The 18,804-nt window shown below is 46.6% G+C and overlaps 1 protein-coding gene across 1 annotated transcript in view; it reads right to left on the bottom strand.

Moving 5' to 3' along the window:
• PSMB7 (proteasome subunit beta 7) overlaps nt 1-3,529 on the bottom strand; it is a 57,247-nt gene extending 53,718 nt beyond the window's left edge. The window contains exons 1-4 of the mRNA XM_027556234.1: nt 3,421-3,529; nt 2,880-2,973; nt 2,025-2,122; nt 695-835 (exon numbers count right to left, since the gene is read on the bottom strand). Of these exons, the coding sequence (XP_027412035.1) occupies nt 695-835; nt 2,025-2,122; nt 2,880-2,973; nt 3,421-3,482 (395 nt within the window). The 5' untranslated portion in view covers nt 3,483-3,529. The remainder of the gene's footprint in view (nt 1-694; nt 836-2,024; nt 2,123-2,879; nt 2,974-3,420) is intronic.
• Nucleotides 3,530-18,804: the final 15,275 nt, after the last annotated feature.

Below are 18,804 nucleotides of genomic sequence, written 5' to 3' on the forward strand. Positions count from 1 at the left end.
TAGACCTATACAAACACAAAGTGATGGTGTGACTATTAAGGACTAAAGAGAAACAAAACTACTAAGAGGGACTCTCTATGGGAGTCAGTAGGGAGGGAAGGTAAGGGCAGGCAAATGACTGCACCTCTTTAAAGTCTCAGTTCGTTCACTTATAATTAGAGATGTTAACAGCCCAATCGCGGAGCTAAAAGGATAAAGTGAGATCATGCATAAAGCACTTAGCACACAGCCTGGCACAAACAACTAAATGTTGGTTGATATTCACACTATTATACCCACTCACAGCTAACTACAAATTGTCACTTTTCATTTCACTGTTACCTTGCCCTTAAAAGAGGGAGAGGAAATAATCATTTGTGCATGTTCACAAGATGAACTTAAAGGTTCCTTCCAGCTCTACCTTTCCAAGAACAAAAAAGGTTTTTGTATCCAGCAATACCCTAAGCCTCAGGAAATTATTCCATTGGTCACATGTGATTCATTTATCGAAAAAAAAAAAAAAAAAAATAGACCCCATAAATTCAAATACATTATCAAAAGCCTTATGAAATTAAAGTGGCTTTTCAGTAACAACTGATTTCTGGATTAAATGTGTATTTCTGAATGCTTTTTCTCTAGCTTCCAGGGCTCCCTTGGCTGAAAATCTAAGACATGAGAAAAAGATGCTATAGAAATCCCCATCCTGAAACCTTACCTGAAAAGCATCTGCTTCAGCATCCGGTTGGCCGTCACAACTCTGGGAAGGCGGCCAGTGGAAAGGGAATGGAGCTCCAAGTTGGAAGAAATAAGCTGGGTTGTCATGTCTGTGTCCGCTGCTGTCCCAGCACCACAACAACTAAAAAATACAATTAGAAGAAGTGTGGCTGAAATTTAATTACCAAAGGGCTCAATTAGAAGTGGAGCTTCTTGGACAACATCCACAAAGGTGAGGGACATAGACAGATGTTTTTGAGTAAACATGCACTGTTATTATGCTAACCAATCTTAAATAAACATAAAATTAAAAGTGCACATCTAATTACATGTGAATATATTTTCTGTAGCGCAACGGAACCTTTCAAATCATTAGTTTCTATGTTAACAGTGTGCATTTTATGGATCCAAGAAAACACTCAAGTTGTACAAAAGAGTAAGGAATGTTAAAAGTCTTACAGTTTACATCTACCAAATATCTACTACTAGGTACCAGTCATTCCAAAGTGTTGAGGATAAAGAAAATATGACACAGTAACAGCACTTGATTTCAAAGTTGAGTATAAGAGACATATACTACAATATAGTAGCACAGGTAGAAAATGCCATAGGAAATTGGAGGAAAGAGCAATTCTGATCTTCGAGGTTTCATTTGAGCTGGATTTGGAAGGAGAGAATAAAAACACTATACAAACAGAGAAGAAAGAGTATGTCTAAGCAGAGGGGCTCCAAAAGCACGGGTAAAACAGCTTGAACATGAGAAGAACAGGGACATGAAGGAGATAGAGACAGTCCAGGTATAACTGGAACACAGGGTGATAGCAGCTAAATAGGATGAAAAGAGAATCTTTTTGTGAAATCGTACATGACTTTTAATATCATACTAGAGTTTCAATTTTATCCTGAAAGCGGTGTGAAATGTGAAAAATCTCTTGAAAAAATTTTAAAGAGGAAAGGGAGATCTATGAGATCTGTGTTTTACAAAACCCAATATGGCAGAAAAGTGAACAACAGAGAAAAGACCAAAAGCAGAGGGACCATTTAAATGACAACTGCAATAGTCCAGCTGAGAAAAAAGAATTCAAACCAAGGCCTCAGTAGAAGGATAGGAGGGAGTGGATTCAAAATGCACACAAAAGGCAGAACTGGGTCAAAACTGAACTAAAGCAAAAAGAGAGCTAGAAGATAACTAGTTTATGTCGACGGAAATGCCATTTAAGGGAGACAGAAAGAAAATACAGACTCAACAACAGGTTTTATTAAGAAACAGTAAATGCAATTTTACCCCTGATATGTTTACAAATGAGTTATTCGAACTAATCAATACTTACTAAATGTTAGGAGATATGAAGTGTATTTTTGAACAGTTCTTGTCTGCAACAACCATCCCTTCAGTTGCCCTTGTATCTGCTCCAAGAACTATGCCATCCTGTTTTTTAAAAATATATACTTTTAAACAACTTCACATATACAAACAGTCCTCTAGTTCAGGAAAAACAATACTGACCACACCCTGCTCCCTGAACCACTCCCCCACCCACTGAAATATTGTGCTATACTTTCAGCATTCAAGAAAAGGCTTATTAATAAGCATTACTGGTTGAACCCTCAGTAGACAGTAGAACTATCATTCCTGTTTTTAAATGAGGCTCAGAGATTCAGTAAATTCCTTACAAATCACAGAGCCAATATGAGAAAAGTCTGGATTAAGATGCAGAAATCCTTCCATTAAATTAGCCAGGTCTGTCCATTTCTTTTTTAAAGATGTCGCTCTTAATCTCTAACAACAACAACCAGTTATCTCTTTTGACCCTTACAACAATTTAGATCAGGAGTTATTATGTCCACCTGGACGGGAAAGTGTGGTTGCGAGAACGAAAGTGACCTGCACAAAGTTAGAAGCAACAAAAAAAGGCTAAACAGTTAAACAAATCTCGTTTCTCCCACTACATCATTCTGTTTCCTCAAATAGTAACGTTAAGACAGAAAACTGGCTTCCTACCGAAAACTGCAAAGCGAGATAAGAATATAAATTGTCGATAAGTGCACAAAAAACTGACACTATCTCCTAAAAGACCTCTTCCTGATGTAGCAGGCTGTAAGATGTGCCCTTTCTCACACAGCCCAGAGAAGTAAGAGAGACCAGGCGGCCTGGTTCCTGCTGCTCTCAGCCAGCTCCGGCTTACCTTATAGACCACACCTGCGATGGTCGTCCCAGTTTTCCGGGCCGTTGGAAGCTTGTACCCTTTTTTTGCAAAATCGGCTTCCAAGACAGCATTTCTAAGAGCAAATGAGAGAATAAAGCGTTGAAGGCCAGGACCACATTGTGCCGCACCGGCAGGAAGAGTATCTAATAGGGAACTCAGGAGAAGGAAAAACAACTAGCATTTGCTTTCCCGCCCATATGTTGACTGGTTCCCCACCCCCCCACCCCAAAAGAGGGCTGTCCCGATTTACTGCGAATAGAGTGTCTGAGAGGACCTGCACCACGCCTAAGGAGACGGAGATGGAGGGTGTCCCGGTGCGCTGGGAAAGTGGACGAGCGGACCCGGCCTCAGGAGAAAGCCACGCTCAGGCCCAGATTCCCCTGAGTCACAGGGGCCGCGGGCCGCGGGCCCCTTCTGTCCACCCTTCGTTCGGACTTCCTGGCCCAGACCGCAGCCCAACTGCGACCCCGACACCACACTCCTACTCCCGCCCTGAACCCGGCCCCGGGCAAGGCCACACCTTCGGCAGTTATCGAAAGAGAAACCTCCAACTGGTCGCTCATACACTGACACAGCCGCCATCTTCCCGAAGAAGTACTTCCAGGCCGGGGGCGGGAGCCAACAAAATGAACAAATCACTTCCGGCGCCACCGGCGAGCTAGGGCTGAACGGGCGGAGCAAATTCTGTGCTTGGGCGATTGATCTTAGAGGTACGGGCTCCTAGAGGAGCCTGGAGATGTTTGGAGTAGAGCGCCTCAAGTAGAGTGGAGGAGAAACTGACGCCCGGAGTAGGGGGAAAGGACTTTTTATCTAAGGTGGACACGCCACAGACCCGGCATCCTGCGGTGTCTACAGCAAATTCGATCATGGGGATTCAGAGACAAGCACACCCAGTTTCCAATTTCTCACTAGACAAATTTCCACAGCCCCACCGCTTCCTTGCAAATCTGAATTTGTTTCCTCCGCTGTCAGGTGGGGAAAACAGCTGCCTAAAAAGGTTACTGTGAAATAAAAAAGAAGCCTGAAAAAAAAAAAACTGCTTAACATCATTAGTCATTAGAAATCACAGTGCGATACCATTGCACACCCACTAAGATGTTGATAATCAAAAAGACAGAAAATAACAAGTGTTGACAGGGATGAGGGAAAACTGGAACCCTCATATGTGCCTGGTGCAGTTGTCCAGAAAACAATTTGGCAGTTTCCCCCCGCAACACACACACGGAATTAAACATAGACATAGCAATTGTCTCTTACGTATATATCCAAAAGAACTGGAAACAGATGTTCACAAAAACTTGTACGCAAATGTTTATAGCAGCATTATTCATAATAGCCAAATAATGGAAACAATCCAAATGTCCATCAACTTGATGAGTGGATAAGCAAAATGTGGTACATCAGTGCTACAGAATATTATTCATCCATTAAAAGAAATGAAGCATTGACACATGCTACAACCGAGATGAACTTAGAAAACATGGTACTAAATGAAAGAAGCCGGGCACAAAAAGCACATATAGTATGGTTCCATTGTTATGACATGTCCTCACTAGACAAATTCATACAGCCAGATAGTAGATTAGTGGTCACTGGGAGATGGGGCGGGGCTCCCCAGGTGGCTCAGTGGTAAGGAATCTGCCTATTCAGGAGACACAGGAGACTCAGGTTCCGTCCCTGGGTGGAGGAGATCCCCTGGAGAAGGAAATGGCAACCCACTCCAGTATTCTTGGCTGAAAAACCCCACGGACAGAGGAGCCTGGCGGGCTGCGGTCCACGGGATCACAGAGTCGGACACGACTGAGCACAAGGAGACGGTGCAGGAGGAGAAAATGGGGAGTGACTGTCTGATGGATACTGAGTCTCTTTTTGGGATGATGACAATGTTCTGAAATCAGACACTTGTAACGGTCACACAACATTGTGAATGTACTGAAAGCCACTGTGCTGCACATTTTTAAATGGTGACACTTTTATTGTATTGATTTTATTTCAGTTTTTAAAAAGCTCCTGTGAAAATTGAAAACTGTACATAAAGAGCATTTATCTTGGCATGTAGCAACTTCTCCATAAATAGCTATTATTGTTAATACACTCATTTCATCCTGCCAACAAGCCTCAAAGGTAGCTATATAATTCAACTCATTCTATTGATGGAAATTAAGATTCATTAAAGTAACTTGTTCAAATTTACATAGAAATAGATCATAGCCCCAATAATTGTGAGATGAATTAAGTTGTTCATTCAGCAAATATTTAAATGATTCAACTATAATTAAGTTATTCACTCAGCACCTACTATGTGTCAAGCTTGTTTCTAGGAATGAATAAATGAATGAATGGCATCTCAGTCACCCAGAACCATGCCTATCACAACTATGTGTTCAATAAATATTTGTCAAAGGTTAAGTTCCTTTTCATTACTTCTCTGGCTCTTTTGTGTGACATTAGGAAAATGACAAACCTAGACAGCATATTGAAAAGCACAGACATCACTTTGCCAACAAGGTCTGTATAGTCAAAGTTGTGGTTTTTCCAGTAGTCATGTATGGGTATGAGAGGTGGACCATAAAGAAGGCTGAGTGCTTTCAAACTGTGGTGCTGGAGAAGACTTTTAAGAGTCTCTTGGACTGCAAGGAGATCAAACCAGTCAATCCTAAAGGAAATCAAACCTGAATATTCACTGGAAGTACTGATGCTGAAGCTAAAGCTCCAATACTTTGGCCCCCTGATGCAAAGAGCCAACTCAGTGAAAAAGACCTTGATGCTGGGAAAGATTGAAGGCAGGAGGAGAAAGGGACAAGAGAGGATGAGATGGTTGGATGGCATCACCGGCTCAGTGGACAGGAGTTTGAGCAAACTCCAGGAGACAGTGAAGGACAGGGAAGCCTGGCGTGTGTGCTACAGTCCATGGGGTCACAAAGAGTCAAACACGACTTAGTGACTAAACAAAACAAAGGAAAATGAAGTCTCACTCACCTGCCTCCACAGGAATCTACTGATGAAAAAGCATGAGTATCTCCTGGCTCACCAAGTTTCTGCTTTGTTGAATGTGAAAAGTAAAAGGACAGGCTTTGTTCTAGAAATGTCCCCCTTCTGATGAGAGAGGCTCAACTCCGTAAGACCTGGATAGGACAGGTCATAATTCAACATGCCCCAGATGCCACAGGGTCAGTAAGTAGAAATAGTAATTGAATTTAAGACCACTTTCACAACATTCATCACACTCTCTCACACCTGCTCTGGGCTCAGCCCTGAGAGAATGAACACAAAGGTGAATCCAGTGGAGTTCCTCTCCTTCTTGTTATGGATTGAATTGTTCCCTCTCCCCAAAATTGATACACTGACGTCTCAAATTCCCAGTACATCAGAATGTGATCTTATTTGGAGAGAGGAGGTAATCAAGTAAAAATGAGGTCATTGGAGTAGATCTTAATCTAGTAGGACTGAGGTCCTTTTCAAAGGGGAAATTTAGAGACCGACCTTCAAACATGGAGAACACCCTGTGAGCATGAAAACCACTGGAAGCTATGTAAGAGGTCTGGAATGGCCCTCAGAAGGACCATACCTTGCCAATACCTTGCTTTCAGACTCAGACTTCTAGCCTTCAAAACTGTGAGACGATAAGTTTCTCTTCTTTTCTTTTCGGCTACACCTGCAGCTTGCAGGATCTTAGCTCCCCAACCAGGGCTTGAACCCCGGTCCTCAGCAGTGAGAGTCTGGGTCCTTACTGCTGGACCACTGGGGAATTCCTGACGATACTTTTCTATCTGTTATTTAAGCCATCCAGTTAGTGGCACTGTTACAGCAGCCCTATGAAACAAACGCACCTCATGAGTTCACTGTCAGAGGGAGGAGAGAAGGGCCAGAAAGACTCACAGCCCGGTGTGCTAAGGGTTGGGTGGAGGATGGATGCTGCAGAAGCCAAGAGGCTCAGAAGGACAGAGCGGGAGCTCGTGGGGTGGGAAGGCAGGAAGGACAGACACACGAGCAAAGGTCTGGGGTATGGGACACACAAAACCAAACAAAATGCCCTGGCACGCTTGGTTTTCAGGAAACAGTGATGAGGTGGATGCGACTACAGCAAAAAGAAGCAGAGCCCGCCTCCCACCCCCTCCCGCGAGAATGGTGGTGGGGCATCTGTGTCCAGCCCTGGGGTCTGGGCGGGAGCTGGAGGAAACTGGGAAGGATGTGGAAATGATCTGTGATCTCAGTTTGTCCTGGGGCATTTCTCTTCCTAACTGGGTCTCTTTGGTATGGTCTTCACACCCAGACAAGCTGAAGAGGTGGCGTTGTCTTCCATCTTCTGGAGGTGGCTCAGCAGAGGCAGCCAGAACCCAGCAGAGGGCGACAGAGAGCCTCCAGGCAGCCTGGACCGGCCCCTGAGACAGCCAGCCCAAGGCCCTGAAAAACTCCACTCTGCCTCGGGCAGAGCCGTAGGGAGGGCAGCTCTAGACAGGTCCCTGGCACCCAGAGACCCTGCTTCAGCCTCCCTGTCCAGCATGACCGCTGTGCCCTGGGACACAGCCCAGTCCTGAACCTGGGCCTGGACACAGTCCCATCTTAATCCCTGGCAGTGCCACCAAACCTGACTGACTAGTAGAGCTCACTTCTGCTCTGGATTTGGCTGTGTGACCTCAGGGAAGCCATCAGGCTCTCTGTGCCTGTTTCCTAATAATATAGTAACAACCAACATTCCCTGTGTGCCCCCCACAACCTGTTCTAACCACTTTGTGTACCAGGTCTCATGGTCATCCTAGAATACGCCAACACAGAAAACAGATGATCCAGAGACAGACACAGTGCCTGCCTTCTGGGAGCTGGCAGTCCCTAAGGGTCAGGCATCACCGTCCCACTTTACAGGTGAGCAAACTGAGGCCCAGAGAAGTGAAGTCGTGGGCTCAAGATGATAAGTGGCACACAGCTAAGTAACAGAGCCACAGTTTGAACCACATGCCTCCCAGCCCCAGACCAGGCACAACACCACTTCCCCGACCCTGGCAATTACGGTCCAGCTGGAACCCAAGCTCCCGAGTCCCTCAGGGCTTTGCTAGAACAAAAGCAAGCCAAGCTCAGCTCATTCCCAGCTGCGTGGTTGGAGGCTGGTCTCTTCATTGCTCATCTGTTTTCACGTATATAAAATGAGAACGCATTGCAATGTTTCTCTTGCCTTGTGCATACCAAGTAAGAACATGGAGTGTGAACTGTAAAGCACCTCATTCATTCATTCAGTCATTCATTCACTATTTGTTAAACCCTTCCTTAGTGCCTGGCTCTGTGCTACATCACAGCCTCAAAGGGCACTGGTCTGGGAACTGCACCTCTGGTTCACCGAGCTATGCACCCTGAGTGCCAGAGCATGGCCAGGAAACGGCTCCCAAGAGGGCATGAGGCAGCAGGGTGGGCACCCAGAGGACAGGAGTAAGCATGGAGGCCAGGAGACCAGAGGAGGGTTCAGCTGTGTACGGCCCCTGCGCCTGCCCAGATTTTCCAAGGGCCTGGCAAGCACCCTCCGCCAGCCTGCAGGCTGCTAGGAGCCCAGCGTGGGATGGGCCCTGGAAGGCTCACCCCCATCCTCTATCAGGATACACACACATCCGGGGGTGCCCCCCACAAGGAGACTTGGCCATCTTCCCATTGCAGGGAAAGCAGCCCATGATGCTCCCGGTTGCTAAGGCAACTGGGCCCTTGTTTTTCCTTCTTTATAAATAAGCTATAAATAGACAGGGCAAACCTGGGCGCCTTCCTTTGCATGAATTAGAGCAGCTGCTCCCGGCTCCAGGGTCCTGGCACAGCATCCAAGTGCCAAGCCTTGCTGCAAAGGCCACAGAAACACAGCTCCAGTGGGAGCACACGGCAAACACAGGGCAGCTTCGGGTGTGAATTCCCCCCACCCTCTCCAGACTCTACTGGGGCGCTCAGCAGATTCTGGGGCCCCACCAAGACAATCCCAATCATTGCAAGTGGGACCTGAGATGAGAGTTTATTTAACTACTTAGCCTCAGCAGATGAGAAGAGCCATGAGTTTGCCCACCCAGCTGATGGTGAGCAGGAATGGGTATCCTCCCTTCTTCCCATCAAGGGTCTGCACAAGTCACAAGGAAGTCATGAGAATACATCCCATTTTGAAGGGCTTCATCGGCTGACTCAGAAGCTGGGCCTGTCCCGAGGGCACTGGGGAGCCACGGGAGGTGTGCAAGCGGAGAAGCACTGCAACTTCTCTTGGAAGAATGGGATTCCCACTTGACGAAGAAAGTTTGAGCAGAGTGTCACCCAGAGACAGGGTATCCTGAAGGTCGCTGGACCACAGTGACAGCTGCTTCCTCAAACCAAGCCTCTGACTGTGTGCCTCGATCTAGTTCCCTATCTTCACCATGGTCTGGACATGCCATGCCCTCCCACAGCAAGGCAAATGCTACCTCATTCATTCATTCATTTAGACATCCCTTAAACAAACTCCAGTTCTGTGTCTGGCACTGTGCTGGGCTCGGGAACACAAAGACTCTGCCCTCAAGGGAAATGGATACAAGAATCAATATAAGAAGCTTAGAGGGCCAGAAAGTTCTGATAGAAATTTCACAGGGTACAAAGAGGTTCAAAAGAGAGAGGACGGCTCCCCCGGAGGAGGAAAAGCAACAGTAAGTGCATCACAGAGAACATGGGATTGTAAACAAAACTGAAAAGATGAGTAGGAGTCAGCTAGCTGGGGTTGCAGGAAAGAGAATGGGAGCTTTAGGAGGTGGAGAGTCTGAGCAGACACTTGGAGGCATGTTGGAAGGCATTCAGTGAAAGGGAGTGAGAAGCCGGAAACTCAGCAGGGACAAAGGCAGGCAGGACCTCATGTCCGTGTATCCTGCAAATCAACTTGGCAGCTGGTCAAAGGGTGGGGTAGACAGGGAGACTCTGGAAATAGGCCATGCGGGAGGAAACTACACTCATGGGCCAGGGAGGAGGTGAAGATGATCTGAATAAGGGTGGGAGCAGTGATGATGGTAAGAAGGGAACAGTCTCAAGAAATATTACAGAAGGTCAAACGGGAGGTGGTCAGAAGTGAGATGGGAGGAGCAGCAGAAACGGAAGAGTTGATGTTCTCCAGGGGTCTGACTTGGGTGGCAGGATGGGTGGTGGCAGGAAGGTCACATGGGTCCCTTTGGGATATATTGCATTGGAGGTCTGGTTGGGGAGGGAGGTGCAAGACAGCAGGGAGAAGGCCATGCAAGTCTTGAGTGTGAATGAGATGCTTCAAGAGAGTGGGCAGAGGCAGAGAAGGGAGCCAAGGACAGAGGCCAGGGATGGTATTGCTTGTCATGCAGGTAAGGATGAGGAGCGGGCAAAGGGTGGAGAGAAGAAGCAGGCAAGGAGGCAGGCAGGGCCCAAGGGAGAATGACGTCATAGCCACCAAGTCGGGGGAAGGGGCTGGAGACAGGGAGAATGGCCAAGTCCCAACAGTCCAGTGAGAGAAGGATGAAAATGCATTCATGGGAACATTCTCATCAATTAATAAGCTACTGTCATCAAATCGATCAAAGAATTTTTCCTGGTAATAATCCTCAGTGTTAGCGATGATGTGACAAAATGAGCACTTTTGCCATCTGCTCATGAGTACAACCTTTCTGGAAAGCCACTGGCCAAAATAATTCAAGATCCCATACAACAAGTACCTGAATTAGCAACATCCTATTGTGCCCTTCAAATTTTGTTAAGAGGGCAGCTCTCATGCTAAGCAGTGCAGTTTTTTGTATATCAACTATACTGCAATAAAATAGTTCCCTTTCTCTCTCCCTCTCTCCCCACTGAATCAACTGAAAAATCATGCAACACTCCACCCTAAATTCTAGAGGACAAATCTCGCAAAAACAAAGGACATTCTTTTATATAAACACAATACCACTACACAGATTTAGTTTTACTTAAGGATTCAGTATTTCTATTTAATATTCAATCCACTTTAAAATTCCCCCAGTTATCCCACTAAAACCTCAATGATTTTTATGATCCAGCATCCCATCAAGTTCTCACACTGAATTCAGTTGTCAGATAAATACTCCTGCAAAGTCTCCTAATAACCAGGGCTTTCTCCTACAAAACCACAATACCATTGTCACATTCCGGAAATGTGATATGGGCTCAGGATTATTATCTAATATCCTGTCTACCTTAAAAAAAATAGCTCAAGATCCTTAAAAAAGTTCGGAACATTTAACTCAGAACTTCCCTCTATGACTCTCTCCTCAGACAAAGATAGGGGTGTGAAACTGTGCGTTGTGACATTATTTATGATAGTCCATATTGGATGTTATAGTGGATTATATATCAGATCTATATTGGATAATGTATTATATACATTGGCTATATGTTGACTAATGGATTACATACATTGGATATTATAATAGATTATCATAATAAAAATCTAGAAACCACTTTAATGTCAAACAACAGGTGAATGGCTAAATAATTTATGATGGAATATACAAAGCCATTAAAAATTATGTTTTCAATGTATGTTTAATGACACAGGGGAAAGAATGAGAAATGGGGCAGAATATATACGGCTCCAACTTTATAATGTATATAGATGTACATTGTGTTTGTAAAAAATTGTATTATAAACAGTCATAATACGTTGCTGATGGTCATTCTTTTTTTATTTTTTTAGAGAATACTATTTTACTTATTTATTTATCTTTGGCTGAAGTACACAGAACTTCCCTGACTAGGGATCAAACCCGTGACTCCTTCAGTGGAAGCACAGAAACTTCACCACTGGACCACCAGGGAAGTCCTCCAGTCATTCTTATTTTCCTCTTTGAGCCTCTGCCTTTTTTCCCTCCACTTCTCTCTCCCTATGCATTACTTATTCTCAACTTTTTTATTTTGAAGTTTTTCAAGCCTTCAGAAAGTTGCAAGAGTAGTACAATGAAACATTCTCTCTCAACTTTCTCTCCCTGCTGAATCAAATTGAAAATCACACAATGCTCTATCCTAAATGCTACAGGACACATCTACTGAAAACAAGGACATTCTCCTACACAAACACAATACCACTATAAGGATTTAGTATTACTATCTAATATTCAGTTCACTTTCAAACACCCGCAGTTATCCCAATAAAACCTCTATGATTTTTATGATCCAGGATCCCATCAATTGTCCCAGCCCAGCCTCCTAATAAGCAGGGCATTCCCTACAAAACCATGACACCATTGTCACATTCCAGAAATGCGGTATGTGTTCAGGATTATACCCTAATATCCTGTCTACAGGCAGTTTCTCTGATATCATGATTTTTGTGATCAGGATCCAATCAGGGAGCTCCACTGAATTCAGTCTCTGTGACTCTTTAACCTTCAATCTGGAATAGTCTCCAGGCTTGCTTTTTGTTGTTCATGAAAAGGCCAGGCTAGTTCAAAAGAATTTTCTTCAACGTGGACTTGTCCAGTGATTTTGGCAGGTAAGCATTTTTGACAGGAGGTCCTCATAAGTGATGTGTCTTTTCTCCGGGCACTACATTAGGGGGCATTGATATTGGCTTGTCCCAAAATTGGCGGTAAGTTTAATCAATTGGGTAAGGTGGGGTCCGCCAGGTTTCTCCATGTGTAAGGCTAATTTTCCTCTTTATAATTAAAAAGTAATTTGCGGGTACTGCTTTAAGACTGAGTGCATAGCCTATTCCCAATGGTCTTTGACCCAGTGGAAATGGCACTCATTGATGATTTCTACCCAAATCCAAGAAGGGAAAAGTGTGTCTGTCTGTCTGTCTATCTGTCCCCAGTTCTCCAGGCCTCTGCATCCCCTTTCTTACCCTTTATCTTCTCTCGTTGAGGTAGAGTTTGCATACAGTAAAATGGACAGCTTTGAAAGACACAGTTGGATGGGTTTTGACAAACGTGTAATCAGCACCCAACCAAGATACACAACATTCCCACCAACCCCAGAAAGATCCCTCATGCTTCCTCCAGTCAGTCCCTCATAAAGGCAATCACTTACTAATATCTCAAAATTCCACAGCTTCACACAAATGAAATCATGCACCGAGCACATGTCCTTTAACTGCCAAATAAAATGGTGGTGGAAAGCCTGGCAGCGCTACCATTGCCCCCAAATATTTCCAAGGCTTTCGGAGAGAGAAAAAAATCAGGACACTGGTGACCCTCTGTGGGCTCTTTCCCCAAACCCCTGCTCCCAGGCTGGTGACCGAGAAAGGGACCCAGACCAGGCTCATCCCCTCACCCAGAAAAAAAGCATCTTCCATGGCCCAGAAATGATGGCTGAGAAACCCCACTGGACGTGGCAGAAGGCTCTGTACTCAGAGTGAGGCTCAGACATGCTGATGGCCCCCAGCCCCCCGACTGTGGGGACCCCCCAGGGGACTGCGGTCCTGTCCATCTGCCCGCAGGAGCGGTAAGCAGCACCAGTGGCCAGCCGGCCCCTGCATTTCTGCTGTCAATCTGCCCACTGCCCTGGGTTGTTTACTGGAAGCTGGCCTCCCTGCCAGGGTTCAAAGCCCTGGCCCTGGGCGCGTCTGCGGCAGGAAGCAGGCCAGGCGGTAATTGGCAGTGCGGCTGAGCTCGGCGGCCGGCACTGACCCGCATCCTCCTCCAGCGTCGCCTTTGAGTCGCTTCATACTGACCTTCCAGGCCTGCAGGGACTTCCTGTTGAACACCGAGCCTGAACCAGCAACAAATTACTCGTTCCCCAAGAAATCTATTAAAAGGTGACAGCAGTTCGGGGGCCGGGGGCCCCCCGCACAGGAAGCCTAATATCTTCTGTTCCCAAGAGCCACTGGCCGACTCCTGCTGAACTTGGGCCAAGGGAAAAGAATGCAGACATGAGGAGAAGGTGCCATCCGTGAGGCCCGTCTATGGCTTTACTGGGGGGTAAGGGTCGGGATCTGGAGTACCCTGGACCTCAGATCCAATCTGCCACTTCCACGCTATGTGACCTTGAGCAAGCCACATGGCCTCTCTGAGCCTTCCACACCCATAAAGGAGAGAAAAGCCCACCCTGTGTGTCAGCAAAAAGCTGGTGAAGTGCCAGGCACATGGCAAATGCCATTCTCTGTCAGTGCTGCTGGCTCAGAAGCAGACTGATTTATTGCATTCTGTAGCCAGAGAGAAATAAGCCCAGAGTGACCCACATGTGTCTGCCCCCGTCCTAAGTAAGGCAGGGGCTAAACCAGGAGATCATGTGGAGTGGGTCACGTGCAGCTGGAGGGTCTAGGGGGAGGGGGAGGACAGCTGGAGGATCAGAGCTTTTATCACCTCCAGCAAGGTTCCAGCTGATCGATCATCAAGTCATTGCATGGAGGAAAGGAAGCAATGGGTGAATGTCCACGTCACTGGTAGGTGCCGTAGGCTGAATAATGCCCACCCCCAAACATGCTGATGGCCAAGTCCCTGCAACCTGTGAAGATGTTACCTTACATAGTAAAAGGGACTTTGCAGATACCATTTAAATTAAGGATCTTGAAATGAGAAGATTATCCTGGATTATCCAGGGGGGCCCAGAGTGATCACAGGGGCCCTTATAAGAGTGAGGCAGCAGGCTCAGACGCTTCCCTGGTGGCTCACACAGTAAAGCATCTGCCCGCAACGCGCGAAACCCAGGCTTGATCCCTGGGTTGGGAAGATCCCCTGGAGAAGAAAATGGCAACCCACTCCAGTATTCTTGCCTGGAGAACTCCATGGACAGAAGAGCCTGGCGGACTAGAGTCCATGGGGTCGCAAAGAGTCAGACAGGACTGAGCGACTAACATTTTCACTTTCGCTTTCATCAGGCTCAGAGTTGAGGCCTGAGGTGCGAGTTGAGGGAGCGACATCTGCAGTGGACCTCGATAACATCGAGGCTGCAGAATCACGTAAATTCTGTCCTCTAGGCCTCGTTGGGCTCAAACTCCAATGTAGTGTTTTTACCATAGGATGAAGTGCTGCTGGGCCCACTGTCCTGATGACTTGGAGGATCAGAAAACACCAGTTCACAAGGGACAGCTTAAATCTCAGGCTACTCGATGTGGCATGGTCATCAGTCTCTTCTAGGGTCCAACAGGTTACCAGGTGCTGATTTTCGAACGGCGAGTAGCTCTTGGCAACAGAGGTCATGGGCTTGCCTAGTTAAAAGAAATAATTTTTAATAGATACTTTGATTCATTTGGCAAATTGCTTACTTTTTAAGAGACTTAATAATTTTAAATGGAACTGGCTTTTGGAGAACTGGTTTTTAGCAAAATTGTTCAGGGCTGGCTGGATTCCAGTACATGAAGATGCCCTGGAGAAGGGAATGACAACCCATTCCAGTATTCTTCCTGGAGATTCCTTGGACAGAGGAGCCTGGCAGGCTACCATCCATGGGGTCGCAAAGAGTCGGACATGACTGAGCGACTAACATTTGCACTTTTTTTTTTCTCTACTATCTGAGCCACCACATAAAAGATGCCCTAAAGATGGTCTCCAGAACTCTGTCCTGATCTTGGATTTGCTCTCTTCTGGGCTGGCTTTGCTTTCGCTTGATTTTTCTCTAAAACGTGGCAGAGAGGACCACCACTCCTCTGGTTTGGCTCTCCCAGTTAGACGAGCACAGGAAAGTTTCCCAGAAATTCTAGTAGAAGACCCAATGGGCCACCTGTCTCGTGTGCCCATCCTAGGGTGACTAGCCTTGGCCAGGAGCATGGATACCCTGACTGGGGTATCCTGGTAACCTGGGCTACAGGCCCACGTGTGGTAGGGAGAATTATAAAGCTGTCCCCTCTCCTGATTTTCATTCTTGATTATTCACCAAAATACTAACCTAAGCACTATATGATATTGATTTTATGTGTCACCTTGGCTGAGCCACCGTGCCCAGATGTTTGGTTAAACATTATTCTGTGTAAAGATGTTTTTGGATGAGATTAACATTTAAATTGGTGGACTTTGAGTAAGGCATGAACTTCCCTGGTGGTCCATTGATTAAGACTTCACCCTTCCACTGCAGAGGGCACAGGATCAATCCCCAGTTGAGGAACTAAGATCCTGTATGCCACCCAAAAGGGAAGGAGGGAAAAAAAAATCTAATTATCCTCTGTCATATGGGTGGATCTCATACAACCAGGTGAAGACTTTAATAGAACAAAAGACTGATCTCCCCAGAGCAAGAAGGAATTCCCACCCCAGGTTTCAGGCCCACTTAGGTCAGGGGTCTAAGCTCCTCTGCTTGTACCCATGGACACAGCCCCTTATGACAAGGTGGCAGCTGTTGTTTCTGTTCCAGGAATTTCTCCAGCCCTCCCTCCATTCATCTCTTCATTTGGGGGCTTCTTCAGTTTCCATCCCACTACTCAGGTGACTTTTATAGCTCAGATGGTAAAGAATCTGCCTGTAATGCAGGAGACCCAGGTTCGATCCCTGGGTCAGGAAGATCCTCTGGAGAAGGAAATGGCAACCCATTCCAGGATTCTTTCCTGGAGAATTCCATGGACAGAGGAGCCTGACAGGCTAGTCCATGGTGTCAAAGAGTTGTGACATGACTAAGCAACTAACACACACACACACTCAGGTGTTTGGAAAACTGCCCTGAGTCTAGCCAGCCTCCCGGGTCAGACGTGGAGTCGGTTCCATGTAAACCCCCAGCAATCGTGGAGCACAACCCCTGGAGCTGGACAGGTGGAAATAACTGGATGAAGATCAGGGCTTTCAGGCCACCGGGCTGAGCTCCCTACCTGGAGCCGGGCAGGTATCATCACAATGAATCCTTGTCACAGCGCCACCTGGTGGGCAATAGGATCTTCACTTCTTGGAAGGAAAAATCAAGGCTCAAAGAAGGCAAATCCATGTCCAAGTTCATCACCCTCTTCCAGTTACAAGTGACAGAAACCGAATTCATCCTGGCTGGAGAAAAGGAAGTGCTTGCTGATCCACGCAACCGGGAGGTTGAAGGATGAGGCTGGCTTCAGCCACCCTTCTGCCTGGGGGATTTGGTGAGGTCCTCATCTCCCCCTGCCTCTCTGTCCTTGCATCTCTTCCTGTCTCCCACTCTTTTTCTCTCTCCTTCCCCCCCCACCCCATTCTCCCTCACTCTATCTCCTATCTCATGAGTGCTTTGCTCTCAACTGACTTTATTTCCTCCCACTTCATATGGATAGAACAGAAAAGTGGCCTGTGACAGAGACAGAAGCCCAGTTTTAAATACTTGAAGCAGCAAAGCATCCAGGTGATAAATGAGCTTTTTCAAACTCCCTTGCAACAAGTGATACACAAATAGAAATATTCTATAGTAATCCTGGAAAGGCTGCCTAAGGGAAGGCAAGCTGACTCAGCTGGAAGAAGCACCTCTTTTGCTCTTCTCCCCTTTCTGCCTTCCTGTTGCCTAAAATATGGGTGTAATGGCTGGAGCTCTGGCAGCTATTTTGGGCCATGGGGTGAGGCTGGATGTCAGTGCTTGTCATATGAGCCCTGAACTGACCACCATAAGTCTTCTTTTACATGCAAAAAATCCCAAATAATTGCATGTTTAAGCCACTTTTATTTGGAATTTTTTCTTATATGCAGCCAAACTTAAACCCATGATATGTGACCACAAGCAGCTCCAGGTTCACATCTTTCCAACTCCAAAACTCCAGAGTCAGGACTCCTGCTCTTCTCACTCACCAGGCACCTCGTGAGCTCTGAATGGCACAGCGAGGGCCACACACGACTAGAGGAATGGCCAAACCATGTCCCAGGCCCATTCTTGGTGTGCTTATGTTGCTTATTTGCTTTTGAGGAGAGACAGCTGGAGTGGAATCAGAGGAATGGTGGGCAGAGGGGCATTCCCCAAAAGAAGTGGGTGTGCGGGACCCCTAGGATGTGACAAGTGTCCACCACAGCTAGTGTACGGTGAACCCTAGTCTGCCTGACTCCCAAGCAGGACACTCTCCACCCTACTCTCAGTAGTTCAGAATTAACAGAAGAGGCTTCCCTATCTGTCCTCTCGGGTACAGGACCGTACAGGAGCCCACTGGGGTTGGCCTGACCTCTCTCAAGAAAGTTCATCTAGAGGCCAGTGTGTGGGGTTGAGAAGACACAAGTGTAGAGCGCTCCAAGGTCAACCCGGAGAGCATGTCTCAGGTTAGCACTGCCACTTACTTGTGGGGGACGAGTGTGACTGTTAGTCAGAATCAAGGTCAAAGCCCACCTCAGCCACTCCTGCTGTGTGTCCTCCAGAGAGTCCCTTCACCTCTCTGAGCCTCATGGTAACTTCCCAGTTTCCATCTCCAGGCCTGTCTTCACTCCCTCCTTCCCAGCCCTATACACACCTAGACTTCCATCTTCTTCCTCTCACCTCATCCACCCACCTTCCTCCAAAAGGCCCACCACAACAGCTCCCAGCACACCCAGCCAGAGCCTTAGCCCGGACATGCTGGCACAGCCTCCTTGATGCCAGGATAGTCTACTGTGGCCTAAGGAACAATTCAACTGTCGGATTTGTCCAAATTACCAAACATGCAAAATAAACAACCACCACCATCCCAGAGTCCTGCCCCTGAAAGCCAGGGACAGAAGTTGGCATCACAGATGGGCTGGGGGCTCAACAACAACCACCCCAGTTCCCTGGTGGGGGATGAGCAGGTGGTAATGTCCTAAAGTCCTGGTTCTTTGTCCCTGGCTCTGGTTGCCCAGGACACCGTGCTGTCTCCTAAGGGTGCAGGCAAACTAATGACCTCCTGAGGAGGCAGGCCTTAGAGACGAAGCCCCGCAAAAAGGTCAACATTCATTTTCAAATTATCGTTATTATTATTCCATTTTTATTATTGAAACATTTATTTTCCACCTTGATTATTAAAGCACTACATGCTCATAAAAAGAATAAATGAATAAACTATAAATGTAAGTCTCTCGTAATCAGAGTCGGGGTCAGAAATGTCTCTTGTGTCAGAAACAGTCCTTGATTA

This window comes from Bos indicus x Bos taurus, chromosome 11, assembly GCF_003369695.1.
Source record: "Bos indicus x Bos taurus breed Angus x Brahman F1 hybrid chromosome 11, Bos_hybrid_MaternalHap_v2.0, whole genome shotgun sequence".
NCBI lineage: Eukaryota > Metazoa > Chordata > Mammalia > Artiodactyla > Bovidae > Bos > Bos indicus x Bos taurus.